General features: G+C 45.1%; 1 protein-coding gene across 1 annotated transcript in view; it reads right to left on the reverse strand.

Moving 5' to 3' along the window:
* ptprz1a (protein tyrosine phosphatase receptor type Z1a) overlaps window positions 1-15,000 on the reverse strand; it is a 113,140-nt gene that overhangs the window by 61,877 nt on the left and 36,263 nt on the right. Inside the window, exons 3-6 of the mRNA XM_083663296.1 lie at window positions 13,839-14,018; window positions 5,421-5,572; window positions 4,598-4,693; window positions 1,269-1,335 (exon numbers count right to left, since the gene is read on the reverse strand). Of these exons, the coding sequence (XP_083519422.1) occupies window positions 1,269-1,335; window positions 4,598-4,693; window positions 5,421-5,572; window positions 13,839-14,018 (495 nt within the window). The remainder of the gene's footprint in view (window positions 1-1,268; window positions 1,336-4,597; window positions 4,694-5,420; window positions 5,573-13,838; window positions 14,019-15,000) is intronic.

A 15,000-nucleotide genomic window follows, 5' to 3' on the forward strand; every position in this document is an offset into this window, starting at 1 on the left:
GCTGAGACTGACAGGAAGTTAAACGGTAGGTTAGGCTGAGACTGACAGGAAGTTAAACGGTAGGTTAGGCTGAGACTGACAGGAAGTTAAATGGTAGGTTAGGCTGAGACTAACAGGAAGTTAAACGGTAGGTTAGGCTGAGACTGACCGGAAGTTAAACGGGAGGCTAGGCTGAGACTAACAGGAAGTTAAACGGTAGGTTAGGCTGAGACTGACAGGAAGTTAAACGGTAGGGTAGGCTGAGACTGACAGGAAGTTAAACGGTAGGTTAGGCTGAGACTGACAGGAAGTTAAAAGGGGAGGTTAGGCTGAGACTGACAGGAAGTTAAACTGGAGGTTAGGCTGAGACTGACAGGAAGTTAAAAGGGGAGGTTAGGCTGAGACTGACAGGAAGTTAAACTGGAGGTTAGGCTGAGACTGACAGGAAGTTAAAAGGGGAGGTTAGGCTGAGACTGACAGGAAGTTAAAAGGGGAGGTTAGGCTGAGACTGACAGGAAGTTAAACGGTAGGTTAGGCTGAGACTGACAGGAAGTTAAAAAGGGAGGTTAGGCTGAGACTGATAGGAAGTTAAACGGTAGGTTAGGCTGAGACTGACAGGAAGTTAAAAGGGGAGGTTAGGCTGAGACTGACAGGAAGTTAAACGGGAGGTTAGGCTGAGACTGACAGGAAGTTAAACGGTAGGTTAGGCTGAGACTGACAGGAAGTTAAACGGTAGGTTAGGCTGAGACTGACAGGAAGTTAAACGGTAGGTTAGGCTGAGACTGACAGGAAGTTAAACGGTAGGTTAGGCTTAGACTGACAGGAAGTTAAACGGTAGGTTAGGCTGAGACTGACAGGAAGTTAAACGGTAGGTTAGGCTTAGACTGACAGGAAGTTAAAAAGGGAGGTTAGGCTGAGACTGACAGGAAGTTAAACGGGAGGTTAGGCTGAGACTGACAGGAAGTTAAACGGTAGGTTAGGCTGAGACTGACAGGAAGTTAAACGGGAGGTTAGGCTGAGACTGACAGGAAGTTAAACGGGAGGTTAGGCTGAGACTGACAGGAAGTTAAACGGTAGGTTAGGCTGAGACTGACAGGAAGTTGACATGGAAACGTTCACGAGCCTATTACGTCATCCAAAGCTGGATGTCTCCAAACTGACTCTGGTACCCATGTACAATCTGATCAGACTGTGTGTGCGTGTGTGCGTGTGTGCGTGTGTGTGTGTGTGTGTGTGTGTGTGTGTGTGTGTGTGTGTGTGTGTGTGTGTGTGTGTGTGTGCGTACGTACCGTATCTGCTCACACTGTTGATGGCGTCGATGATGGGCGCGTAGCCCTCGTTGTCCTCAACACTGGTCTGAAGGAGAAGACAACAACAGTCACAGGTTATGGTTCTCTCTCCCACCTGGTCCCACACTGACGTCTGCTCAGGACTTGGCCTCCATTTCTAACACTCGGGGTACCCCTGTTTCCTCATTTTTCAACAGCACATGACCGAAGCCAATAACAGGTTAGGGTTAGGGTTTGGTCATGGTTAAATAGCCTAAGAAATAGGTTCATTAAAAACTGAAATGTATCGAACCCGGGTCGTCGCATCGAAGGCAAACGTATACGTCCATCCAGCACCCTGACCACAACATGGCCACTGTTTTATTTCATTGTCACACTCCTATGGCGTCTGTTTCAGACGACGTGGGAATTCTATAGAAGTCTATTGGATTTTGATTGATTGATTGATTGATTGAGTGTTTATTCATTGTGTCATGCACTTTTGACAGTGCCCAGCCCACATGAGCTTACAAGACACACAAAATACAAAATATACAATACAACATAAGCCAGCGCTATAGTGGTACAGTCACAAGTCACAAGTCAACATATTCCTGAAACAACAAAACAGATCACTTTCTTAACAGAACGTTCTGCCTTTGCTCCCAGCAGGCCTGGCAGATACAATTTCCTATGAAGAAGGTTCCTTTCTTAAAACACAACTCAAGTTTCACATAATCATCCAAATAAAAAAGTCAACATAAATAGAGGACATTTTACCGAAGACTACTATACCCTGCACGTTGTGGGAGTATAGAAGTCTATTGCACTACCCTGCACCTTGTGGGAGTTCTATAGAAGTCTATTGCACTACCCTTATGGGAGTTCTAGAGAAGTCTATTGGACTACCCTGGACGTTATGGGAGTTCTATAGAAGTCCATTGTACTACCTTTATGGGAGTTCTAGAGAAGTCTATTGTACTACCTTTATGGGAGTTCTAGAGAAGTCTATTGTACTACCTTTATGGGAGTTCTAGAGAAGTCTATTGTACTACCTTTATGGGAGTTCTAGAGAAGTCTATTGGACTACCCTGCACATTGTGGGAGTTCTATAGAAGTCTATTGTACTACCTTTATGGGAGTTCTAGAGAAGTCTATTGGACTACCCTGCACATTGTGGGAGTTCTATAGAAGTCTATTGTACTACCTTTATGGGAGTTCTAGAGAAGTCTATTGGACTACCCTGCACATTGTGGGAGTTCTAGAGAAGTCTATTGGACTACCTTTATGGGAGTTCTAGAGAAGTCTATTGGACTACCCTGCACATTGTGGGAGTTCTAGAGAAGTCTATTGGACTACCTTTATGGGAGTTCTAGAGAAGTCTATTGGACTACCTTTATGGGAGTTCTAGAGAAGTCTATTGGACTACCCTGCACATTGTGGGAGTTCTATAGAAGTCTATTGTACTACCTTTATGGGAGTTCTAGAGAAGTCTATTGGACTACCCTGCACATTGTGGGAGTTCTAGAGAAGTCTATTGGACTACCTTTATGGGAGTTCTAGAGAAGTCTATTGGACTACCCTGCACATTGTGGGAGTTCTAGAGAAGTCTATTGGACTACCTTTATGGGAGTTCTAGAGAAGTCTATTGGACTACCCTGCACATTGTGGGAGTTCTAGAGAAGTCTATTGGACTACCTTTATGGGAGTTCTGTAGAAGTCTATTGGACTACCCTGCACATTGTGGGAGTTCTAGAGAAGTCTATTGGACTACCCTGCACATTGTGGGAGTTCTATAGAAGTCTATTGTACTACCCTGCACATTGTGGGAGTTCTATAGAAGTCTATTGTACTACCTTTATGATTGATTGATCCGGCTAACCGGATGAGCCCCAGACAATTGACATTAAGCTAATGTTAATCATAATAACCAACCACTAGCAGGGACACCGTGACATGATAATCATCACTCCTCTTCTTAGTAAATAGACCTTCAGCTCCTCGACTCGTGTGACATGAGATGTGCAAACACCAAGCGTCTGGACAACGGGTGTGTCAGGCAACCCGGATGCTTCTTTTGTCTGAGTGTGTGTGTGTGTGTGTGTGTGTGTGTGTGTGTGTGTGTGTGTGTGTGTGTGTGTGTGTGTGTGTGTGTGTGTGTGTGTGTGTGTGTGTGTTCCACAATAGTGAAAGACAATAGTGAATAGCGGGAAGAGATGAAAAGCCTCCTGCTCTACCCAGTGAGTCATCTTCCACATCCATCCACACACAGAGAGCAGGATGGACTCATCAGGAGTCCACATATGAAAAAGTGTTACAGTTTCCACTTTTCAGAATCAGAATCAGAATCAGCTTTATTGGCCAAGTATGAACACATACAAGGAATCGGACTCAGGTTTGCTCTCACACGTACAGAACAAAGAAAGAAAGAAAGATGCCCAAGTCAAAAACAGGCAAGGTAAGAAGGCTACATTTAGACTATTTCCACTTTTGAATCCACTTTTGTTTCACCTTCATTTAACTCACTTTTTTTTTTATCAGATTTTTTCAAAATTTCTCTCCCATTTTTCTCCCCAATTGTACAATTCCCCCCGCTGTCCCCTCCGTTGCTCCACCCCCTCTGCCGATCTGGGGAGAGTGGTAGACTTGCACATGCTTCCTCCGATACATGTGAAGTCGCCAGCCGCTTCTTTTCACCTGACAGCGAGGACACCGTGTAGGAGCCAAATTCATACTTTACAGTCCTACAGTATTGACATCTTTATATTTCTTTATATATTTTATAATTACTATATTTTTTGGTATAATGCACAAAATCTGCAGTAATTTAGTAGTACTAACTGTGACACTTTATGCATGTGTGTTATTATTAGTAGTCTAAAGCATTGAGAGAAGTCTGTTGCAGACCTGCTTGGTACTTTTGGTGGATGGCTGTAAAGATAACAGAGCCCCCCCACCCCAATTGTTTTTCGACAACAATGACGAAAAAGACAGAAGGTACCAAAAATGTTTGCATCACTTCTTAATTCACGAGATCGCCTTTTTCCTCGTTTTTGGGACGCGCAGTCCAGTAGCACGCCCACAACGTCTGACATCGACACCACGGGAGAGTGGCAATAAAATAAGCCGGGGTGCTACTGTGTTTTAAAATCTCATTCTCAATCAGTTTGTAACCTGCCAGCTTTGCACTGGACTATGTCACCAGTACGGCCAGTGAACTGCTCTCTGGGTGATCAGTGTACAAGATCTCACACACACACGCACGCATGCACGCATACACACACACACACACACACAGACGCGCAGCCGCGCACGCACGCACACACACACGCGCACATGCACACACACACCTCAAACAGCACGGCGAGTGCTGTGATGCGGCCTCCCTCCTGGACGGCGTTGTCTAAAGAGGTGAAGCGATGCGCTTCATAACAGTAGATCTGCATCTGGAGGAGAGAAACACGTGTCAGCAGGGCAAATAACTCTTTACTTTACATTACATTACAAGTAACTAATTACATTTACTCAAGTTACTCAAGTCAGTAATTTGGCTCCTCCTTCAGTCCATTTTAAATCAGACACTACTTTGACTGAAGGATATTTTTTTACACCAGCAGTACTTTTACTTCTACTTAAAGGTACAGTTCAATCCAAAATCAAACATAAAGATTTTGCCTCTCACCTGTAGTGCTTTATCCATCTAGATGGTTTGGGTTGCTGAGTTTTGGAGATATCGGCTGTAGAGATGTCTGCCTTCTCTCCAATACAATGGAACTGGATGGCACTTGGCTTGTGGTGCTCAAAGCGCCAAACAAAATACATTTGATAAACTCAACAGCAACGTCAAGTCATGTAGGAACTATTTTCTTTTGACCGAACTACACCCACTAGCTGCTGCTGCTAGCAGTTAGCAAGTGTAGTTTTTGGGGGGTGCTTTGAGCACCACAACCTGAGTGCCATCCAGTTCCATTGTATTTGAGAGAAGGCAGACATCTCTACAGACAAAACTCTCATGCCAAAACAATCTAGATGGATAAATAGCACTACAGGTAAGAGGAAATGTATATGTATTTTTGAACTGTGCCTTTAAGACAAACATCAGCAAGGTAACAGTACTTCTACTTGAGTAGGATCTTCTAGTTCTCTCTAGGCAGTGCATCTAAACATTCCTACCTCCAGCGGGTATTTGACTCCGTCCAGGCTGTGTTCGGAGCCCTCTGACGAGGCGTTGCAGCGCCCCCAGTGGAAGGTGATCCGTCCCACCTTGAACGTTGACCTCAGTCCTCCTCCGCTGAGGTAGAATCCTCCGTCTATATTCACCGCCACTGAGGAGAGAGCAGACACACACACACACGCACGCACGCACACACACACACACACACACACACACACACACACACACACACACACACACACACACACACACACACACACACACACACACACACACACCGATATACATTCTGTGAAAACCAGTAAGAGAGAAGAATAAATTATTTCCAAACTGTGGACTATCCAAAAGTACACTATTTCAGTACAGTATATCTAAAATATAGAGGGCTCCTACACAGGTCTGGAAAGTTTGGAAAAGTATTGAAGAAGTATTGAAGAATTTAATTAAGCAATATCACACGAGAGGGAGTGCATTGTTGGCTAATATTGGCACTGCTGTGATTCGGTCGCAGGCACGAGGCCGCAGGCCGAGTGCCGTAGATAATCACAGCAGTGCCAATATTAGACAACAATGCACGACATCGAGTGTGATATTGCTTTTATACAACAGTTCTATTAAACAAAGCTGATTAAAAAAATGACAAAAAGCTGAGAAAATAGATGATTTCTGTATTTATTCCTCCGCCAACAAAAATAGTCCCCTCAGCTTTCTGCTTTGCTGAAAATGTAGCCTAATCAGCCTAATTAACTGCAGGCTGTCTACTTTACTACTGTCTACTCTACAGCTGTGAAGCGTTTTGTTGATTAGGGCAGCTGTGAAGCGGAGTGATCTACACACAGTGAAGCGCCAGTGCATTATCGTGAAATATAGGCACTCGTAGGATCCCTCTTGTCCAATCAAATTGCTCGGCCGGAACTACCTGTTGTATAAACTTGAATAGTTTTGGAATTAATGAATAATTTGAAAAAAATCTGTGGAAAAGTCTGGAAAATGTGCTTCAGGTCCGATACAAACATAATTCTAGCTTTGATGTTTAGAGCCACTTTGAGTCCACAGTTTGTGCTGATCAGAATAATGTTCAGATCTAGTCAAGAACATAGGGTCTGCACCAAAATCACATCCAGTCAAGAACATAGGGTCTGCACCAAAATCACATCCAGTCAAGAACATAGGGTCTGCACCAAAATCACATCCAGTCAAGAACATAGGGTCTGTACCAAAATCACATCCAGTCAAGAACATAGAGTCTGCACTAAAATCACATCCAGTCAAGAACATAGGGTCTGCACCAAAATCACATCCAGTGAAGAACATAGGGTCTGCACCAAAATCATATCCAGTCAAGAACATAGGGTCTGCACCAAAATCACATCCAGTCAAGAACATAGCGTCTGCACCAAAACCACATCCAGTCAAGAACATAGGGTCTGCACCAAAACCACAACCAGTCAAGAACATAGGGTCTGCACCAAAACCACAACCAGTCAAGAACATAGGGTCTGCACCAAAACCACATCCAGTCAAGAACATAGGGTCTGCACCAAAACCACATCCAGTCAAGAACATAAGGTCTGCACCAAAATCACATCCAGTCAAGAACTTGCGTCTGCACCAAAACCTCATCCAGTCGAGAACATAGGGTCTGCACCAAAATCACATCCAGTCAATAACATAGGGTCTGCACCAAAACCACATCCAGTCAAGAACATAGGGTCTGCACCAAAATCACATCCAGTCAAGAACATAGGGTCTGCACCAAAATCACATCCAGTCAAGAACATAGGGTCTGCACCAAAATCACATCCAGTCAAGAACATAGCGTCTGCACCAAAACCACATCCAGTCAAGAACATAGGGTCTGCACCAAAATCACATCCAGTCAAGAACATAGGGTCTGCACCAAAATCACATCCAGTCAAGAACATAGCGTCTGCACCAAAACCACATCCAGTCAAGAACATAGGGTCTGCACCAAAATCACATCCAGTCAAGAAATCCTTCAGCATTGAGTGTCTGTCGCGAGTCTGTGTGATAGCGCGTCGAGCCCGTGAGTCTGTGTGACAGCACGTCGAGCCCGGGGAGCGTCGAGCCCGGGGGAAAAAAAGCTTGTTTTGAGGCACCAGGCTGGAAGTGTTTTATGGAGCTTTCTCCTGAAGGGACATTGTTGCTTTTCTCCGCTTGCTGGTTTTCTATAATAACCTTCTTGCTTCTGGGCAACTTTAGGAGTAGCTCTTCATAATGTGGCCAAGAGCGCCATCTATCACACATCTTTCACATGGCGGTGAAAACACGGATTGAGGTGATATCACGTCAATGGCAGGGAAAGTGTTCAAATGGAAAGCATGTAGGAACCCTGCCAATCATCTCACATAATGGATATAATGACAGATATTTGTGGCCGTGAAGAACAATCTTCATCTATTCAGTGATATGAGCTAGTTAGCAGGGGCCAGATGTCTGTCTGTGGAAATCATATCGAACACCAGACAACATCTTCAAAACTAATCAAGGTCTGGAAAAAGTCTGGAATGTTTTAATTGGAAATGTGGAGGAACGCTGAATACAGAGGATATTCAATGTGAAAAGTGTTGGCATTTTGTCATTTACTCAAACCAGCTGCCATCATTTGCTTGAATGTGTTGTTTTACACCAAAAGCAGCTGTTTTCACACCTGGACCAGGCCTTCAGGAGCTGCAGCTGCTCCATGCAGCATTTTGTGCTTATCAAAGTAAGACTACATCGACCATAAATCCCATCACTTCCTGTCCAAAGAGGACGTTGCAACTTGCCCTCCCCCTCCCCCTTGCATTATTTGTTTTGAAGAGTCAGAAGAGGAATTAGAGCTGCTGACAGCCAATCACCACTCACTAACTTCAAGTTGGAACCGCTAACAGCCAATCAGCACTCACTAACTTCAAGTTGGAACCGCTAACAGCCAATCAGCACTCACTAACTTCAAGTTGGAAACTGCAGTTGAAACAGTAGAACTGGAAGTGGAATGGAAGTCATAGATAGTCGGCCTGTGTGGGAAGCAATAGTGGAAACTGACTGAAAACGCTCAGAAACACTGGCGCTGGCTGGCAACTTTTCCTTTGAAACTCTGGCGGGGAATGAGTTAAGATATTTTCGGCTATCTGAGAGCCATTTCTGGCCTACATTGACGAGGCTAGGGACGACAGGTGACTCGCCCGGCTGGTTTCTCGTGGACCTCTTGCGTGGGATACTATGTAAAACATCTCTGGGAAGCACATAAGCACCTCACGCGGCTGGTAGCAACATGTAATGTACTGTAGTGTATAGCCTCTTTTTCCTCCTTTTCCTGTGTCTGAGACTGTTCCATTTTGTTCTTCTGTTCTGAAGACCAAATATCATCATCATCATCATCATTAGTATATAAATGGGCGCTGGGGCTCTGTGTCTCTGTCTGTCCCACTCTGTATGTCCCACTGATGACATCATCAGTGATGTCATACATTCACTCACACAAGGCTATAGTTCATGTCACTGATGATGTCATCAATGATGTCATCAGTGATGATGTCATCAGTGAACTCATACATAGGCATCATTTGTGATGTCATCAGTGACACACACATGAGAGCAACTGAGGGAAAGGGAGAGAGGAGAGGGAGAGAGGGGGAGAGAGAGAGAGGGAGAGGGAGAGAGAGGCGATGGAGAGGGGGAGAGACTGAGGGAGAGAGGCGAGGGAGAGAGAGGAGAGAGAGTGGGGGAGAGACTGAGGGAGAGAGAGAGGGGGAGAGATGGGGAGAGAGAGATGGAGAGAGAGGGGGGGAGAGACAGAGGGAGAGAGAGGGGGGAGAGACTGAGGGAGAGAGATAGAGGGAGACTGAGGGAGAGACAGAGGGAGAGAGAGAGGGGGAGAGACTGTGGGAGAGAGAGAGGGGGAGAGAGAGAGGGAGAGAGAGAGGGAGACATTGTGCGTGCACCAATAGGGCAGGTGAGGCCATGCAACAGCTGAGCTGTGGATGCGACCTGCAGGGCGGGCGAGGCTGCAGTACAAATCCACATCTCTTCATGTCCGTGGTCACAGCAAAGACATGTCTTCATGTCCGTGGTCACAGCAAAGACATGTCTTCATGTCCATGGTCACAGCAAAGACATGTCTTTATGTCCATGGTCACAGCAAAGACATGTCTTCATGTCCGTGGTCACAGCAAAGACATGTCTTCATGTCCGTGGTCACAGCAAAGACATGTCTTCATGTCCGTGGTCACAGCAAAGACATGTCTTTATGTCCGTGGTCACAGCAAAGACATGTCTTTATGTCCGTGGTCACAGCAAAGACATGTCTTCATGTCCGTGGTCACAGCAAAGACATGTCTTTATGTCCATGGTCACAGCAAAGACATGTCTTTATGTCCGTGGTCACAGCAAAGACATGTCTTCATGTCCGTGGTCACAGCAAAGACATGTCTTCATGTCCGTGGTCACAGCAAAGACATGTCTTCATGTCCGTGGTCACAGCAAAGACATGTCTTTATGTCCATGGTCACAGCAAAGACATGTCTTCATGTCCGTGGTCACAGCAAAGACATGTCTTTATGTCCGTGGTCACAGCAAAGACATGTCTTTATGTCCATGGTCACAGCAAAGACATGTCTTCATGTCCGTGGTCACAGCAAAGACATGTCTTTATGTCCGTGGTCACAGCAAAGACATGTCTTCATGTCCGTGGTCACAGCAAAGACATGTCATGTCTGTGGTCACAGCAAAGACATGTCTTCATGTCCGTGGTCACAGCAAAGACATGTCTTTATGTCCATGGTCACAGCAAAGACATGTCTTCATGTCCGTGGTCACAGCAAAGACATGTCATGTCTGTGGTCACAGCAAAGACATGTCTTTATGTCCGTGGTCACAGCAAAGACATGTATTCATGTCCATGGTCACAGCAAAGACATGTCTTTATGTCCATGGTCACAGCAAAGACATGTCTTCATGTCCGTGGTCACAGCAAAGACATGTCATGTCCGTGGTCACAGCAAAGACATGTCTTTATGTCCGTGGTCACAGCAAAGACATGTCTTTATGTCCGTGGTCACAGCAAAGACATGTCTTTATGTCCGTGGTCACAGCAAAGACATGTCTTCATGTCCATGGTCACAGCAAAGACATGTCTTCATGTCCGTGGTCACAGCAAAGACATGTCTTTATGTCCATGGTCACAGCAAAGACATGTCTTTATGTCCGTGGTCACAGCAAAGACATGTCTTTATGTCCGTGGTCACAGCAAAGACATGTCTTCATGTCCATGGTCACAGCAAAGACATGTCTTCATGTCCATGGTCACAGCAAAGACATGTCTTCATGTCCATGGTCACAGCAAAGACATGTCTTCATGTCCATGGTCACAGCAAAGACATGTCTTTATGTCCGTGGTCACAGCAAAGACATGTCTTTATGTCCGTGGTCACAGCAAAGACATGTCTTCATGTCCATGGTCACAGCAAAGACATGTCTTCATGTCCATGGTCACAGCAAAGACATGTCTTCATGTCCATGGTCACAGCAAAGACATGTCTTTATGTCCGTGGTCACAGCAAAGACATGTCTTTATGTCCGTGGTCACAGCAAAGACATGTCTTTCTGAAACTTTAACGTCTCTTGTAACTGAATAATCACAACGTGGCCAAAGATGTTGTTTGCAGTTTAATCAGGTATGACATTTAACAGTACGTGATTGTTTCTGATGTGTACAGTATGTGTTTGGTATGTCTAGGTCTATATTTTGGAAAACTAGACTATAATAAACATGATTTACGGGCCCATATAAAATAAGGAAATGATCTATTTTGCAATTATCCTTATGACTCTGCATTATCTTACCAGCTCTGTGCCCTAGATTATAACCAACCCAGTCCTTTTTACTAATATATCTGCAATCTGGCAACAGACAGTCACCTTTTGGCACAACAGGTGCTGTTTAAACCGTCCACTAAACAACTCAGTGAATACTTGGCTACCAAACGACAAATCCACTGAGAGCCGCTCAGAAGCTGTTCAGATGCACGGCAGGCAGGCAGGCAGGCAGGCAGGCAGGCAGACAGACAGGCAGACAGGCAGGCAGGCAGGCAGGCAGACAGGCAGGCAGGCAGACAGACAGACAGACAGACAGACAGACAGGCAGGCAGGCAGGCAGACAGGCAGACAGGCAGACAGACAGACAGGCAGGCAGACAGACAGGCAGGGAGACAGACAGGCAGGCAGACAGACAGACAGGCAGGCAGGCAGGCAGGCAGGCAGACAGACAGACAGACAGACAGGCAGGCAGGCAGGCAGGCAGACAGACAGGCAGGCAGACAGACAGACAGACAGACAGACAGACAGACAGGCAGGCAGGCAGGCAGACAGACAGACAGGCAGGCAGGCAGGCAGGCAGGCAGGCAGACAGGCAGGCAGACAGACAGACAGACAGACAGACAGACAGACAGACAGGCAGGCAGACAGACAGGCAGGCAGGCAGGGTCCCTCTAGTCTACAGTTACACTTAACAATTAGCCTGAATGCTCAGTGTAGGCTCACTGTACTGTAGTATAGTGCTATTGTGTTTCAGCCACTTAGAGAGAGGAAATATATAAAAGGAGGTGAACTCTCTCAAACTAGAACCTGGTAAGGGGATCCTTTACAATAGCACCATGTGAAGCAGTCTTATCTTTCATCTATCTGGGCCAAACTGTCACTGCAAGTGCAAGGACAGCAAGTCTACACTTTGAGCTAGAGAGGAAGCAAGGAAGGAAGCAAGGAAGGAAGGAAGGAAGGAAGGAAAGGACAAGGGGGGCAGGGAGGGGAAGAGAACGAAATAGGGATGTGCAATAATGGATTTTTTTTCTGATATCAGATATGTCGATATTAAAGTGTAACTTTTTTCAGCTTTTAACCAATATATATGACTTTGGGGGTGGTGTGTGAAGAATTCTGGTCAAAATTTCCACATTTGAGAGCAAACTGTTGCCATTCTACCATTTGTATCATTTTTCAGCAGCATAACTGGCATAAGTGCCGTCTATGGGTGGAACACTGCTTTTTTTTGTGCCCTCAAATGAATGGGATATTTGGTACATCCTGACGTCACGGTGGGTTTAGCACGTGTCCCACTCATGTAAAAAATAGTTTTTTTCCCCATTGATTATTACTGTAGTTCACGCGGCGCGAGCCCTTTAAGAGCAATGCATTCATGGGTAATGCCTATTGTGGCTAATGTTAGCCGCTAGTTAGTTATGTTACATGGCAGTAAAACGCCACTAAATGACCAAATTGATAGAACTTTTAACCATTTCGAGTAACACTGTTTCCATACGGATCACCAGCGTTAGTTTTTTGTTTATAACGTGGCTATATTCATAACGTTTTATATCTCGGATGCGTTATTTCGAATCCCACATAGGTTACGCCAAACCCCACATAGGTTACGCTAAAACGCACATAGGTTACGCCTCGAATCCCACATAGGTTACGCTAAAACCACCACCGCAAAGCGTGTGGGTTTCAGGACGAAACAGTCTCGAGCAACTATCGTCATCTTTAGAGCACAATATTCCTGGAATGCAAGTTTAACTAAACAGTTACATATCCTCTGCATTCTACATAAAATTAAGATATTACGGGTTGTTTTATTTTGTATGTTAGATACTTATTGGCCAAGATATGTTACTTTATGGGGGAGGAATTCTGCCAGGTAAGGAGAGGAGTGTGGGCAGCCATATTGCCTGCGGGGTTTTCAGATCGAGTGGAGAGCCGTTTTGCAGGAAATCTGGGGGGGTTAGTCCCCCTTTAACTCTTTTGGTCACTTTTTAACACTTTTAACACTCTTGTGCACAGGTTTGGCATGTGCTCTGTTGGAGTGAAGGTGTCTTTGTTCAGAGCATATTGCACTCTGCTCTATACTGCCCACCTGTGGTCATGCTATAAAAAATATATTTTATTTTCTATGGACCTGAGTCTGTCAATAAAGCTTGATTGATTGATTGATTGATTGATTGATTGATTGATTGATTGATTGATTGATTGATGTCCAGTATGTATGGCATGTTGTTTTCATTGTGATAAGTGCACCGAGTTTGAGCACAAGCAGAGCAATATTATAAGCGCGAGCAGGGGCTATTTGAGTGTGGGTGAATGAAATCTGCCCAAGCATAATAGTTTAATTAATTATTAATTAATCATAATAGTTCATTTGAGTGTGAGCATCAGCATATACAGTCTGAGGACAACCTGAGCAAATCTAAGCACACACGGGGGCTATTTGAGTCCGAGTCCTGTATAAAGATAGATATATAATTCCATATAGATGTTAGGTCGTGGGTGTTAGTCGTACTGGGCAGAAATGGTCGCCCTTTGGTGCATCTAAAGCTCACGGTCCCGTCTCCACGTTAGGAGGGGGTGTGGCTGCTTCTCACCCGTCTTGCCGTCATTCTTGATGGTTGTGCCGTGAGGCGTGGGCTCCTCCCAGCCCTCTAGCCTCAGCCTCTGGTACTGCAGCTTGGCCTGGGCCAGCTGCTCCTGGATGTTGATGGGGGACTGCTTGGCGTTGCTGCAGGATGGGAACTTCTTGGCCCAGTTGTTTTGGTTTAACGTTCCTGACAGACACACAGAGAGAGAAGAGAGGAACGTGTTCAGAGACATATGTGTGACATACGTGTTAAACTGTAGAAAAGCATTTGACCTAAGCAGGGGTGTAGTGCCATTTGTTTAGTTACGGGAACACACCTACAGTATGACACACATGCATGTGTGCATGCGGCCATGCGCACGGTGAAGTTGCGGCTCGTTTTGAAGGTTATGGTGGTATGGTGGCAAGTTTACATATTTGTGAAAAAATGAATGAATGAATAAAAAGCTCGCACACTGCATGCATGGGCTCCAGTTTCAGTGTTTTTATTTTTAACACCCCAAAAGAAGTGACGTTTTGAGCGTCAAGCTCTTCATCAGACTGAGTTGACATATTTGCCAACTATAACTAAACTATAAAAACTATTACATTTGATCGCGTAGTCACACGATCAGATTTGATCATTTGGCGACAATTTTTATGATATTTCAACTGCACATTGAACGCAGCTGAGCTTCCGGTTCATACATGAAGCTCACCTGATCCAGAGGATTTCATCGCTTTCACAGAATAAAAATAATGAAATAGATCAAATACGAGCCCAAAGCACAGAGATGCAGATTCGAACAGGACTAATAGAAATATATTAGGTAATCTGAGGTGGAATTTTTACTTTACAAATCTGTTGGAAACAAACACTCTGTGAATGTCTCTGTGTGTTCCCAGCAGACAGCCACTGCTGTCAAACACCCTCCTCCTTTTTAATGGTTCCCATCTTCCTTCAAGCTGTGGAAGTCCAGACCTCTCTCTCTCTCTGACCAGCTGCACGTGTGCTGCTTTGCTCTGGGAGGGCTACAGCTTACAGGCTAATAAGCTACCAAGCTAACCATCTCCAGCTGTTCTGCTGCACGTTGGCCCCTCTGTAGAGATATTAGAACGATACTGTTTCCCCCTCTCTTCCTGCTTTACTCCAAACACACAGCCTGCAGCCTGCTGCTGAACCACACACT

Source organism: Poromitra crassiceps (assembly GCF_964638095.1).
Source record: "Poromitra crassiceps genome assembly, chromosome: 30".
In the NCBI taxonomy this organism is placed as follows: domain Eukaryota; kingdom Metazoa; phylum Chordata; class Actinopteri; order Beryciformes; family Melamphaidae; genus Poromitra; species Poromitra crassiceps.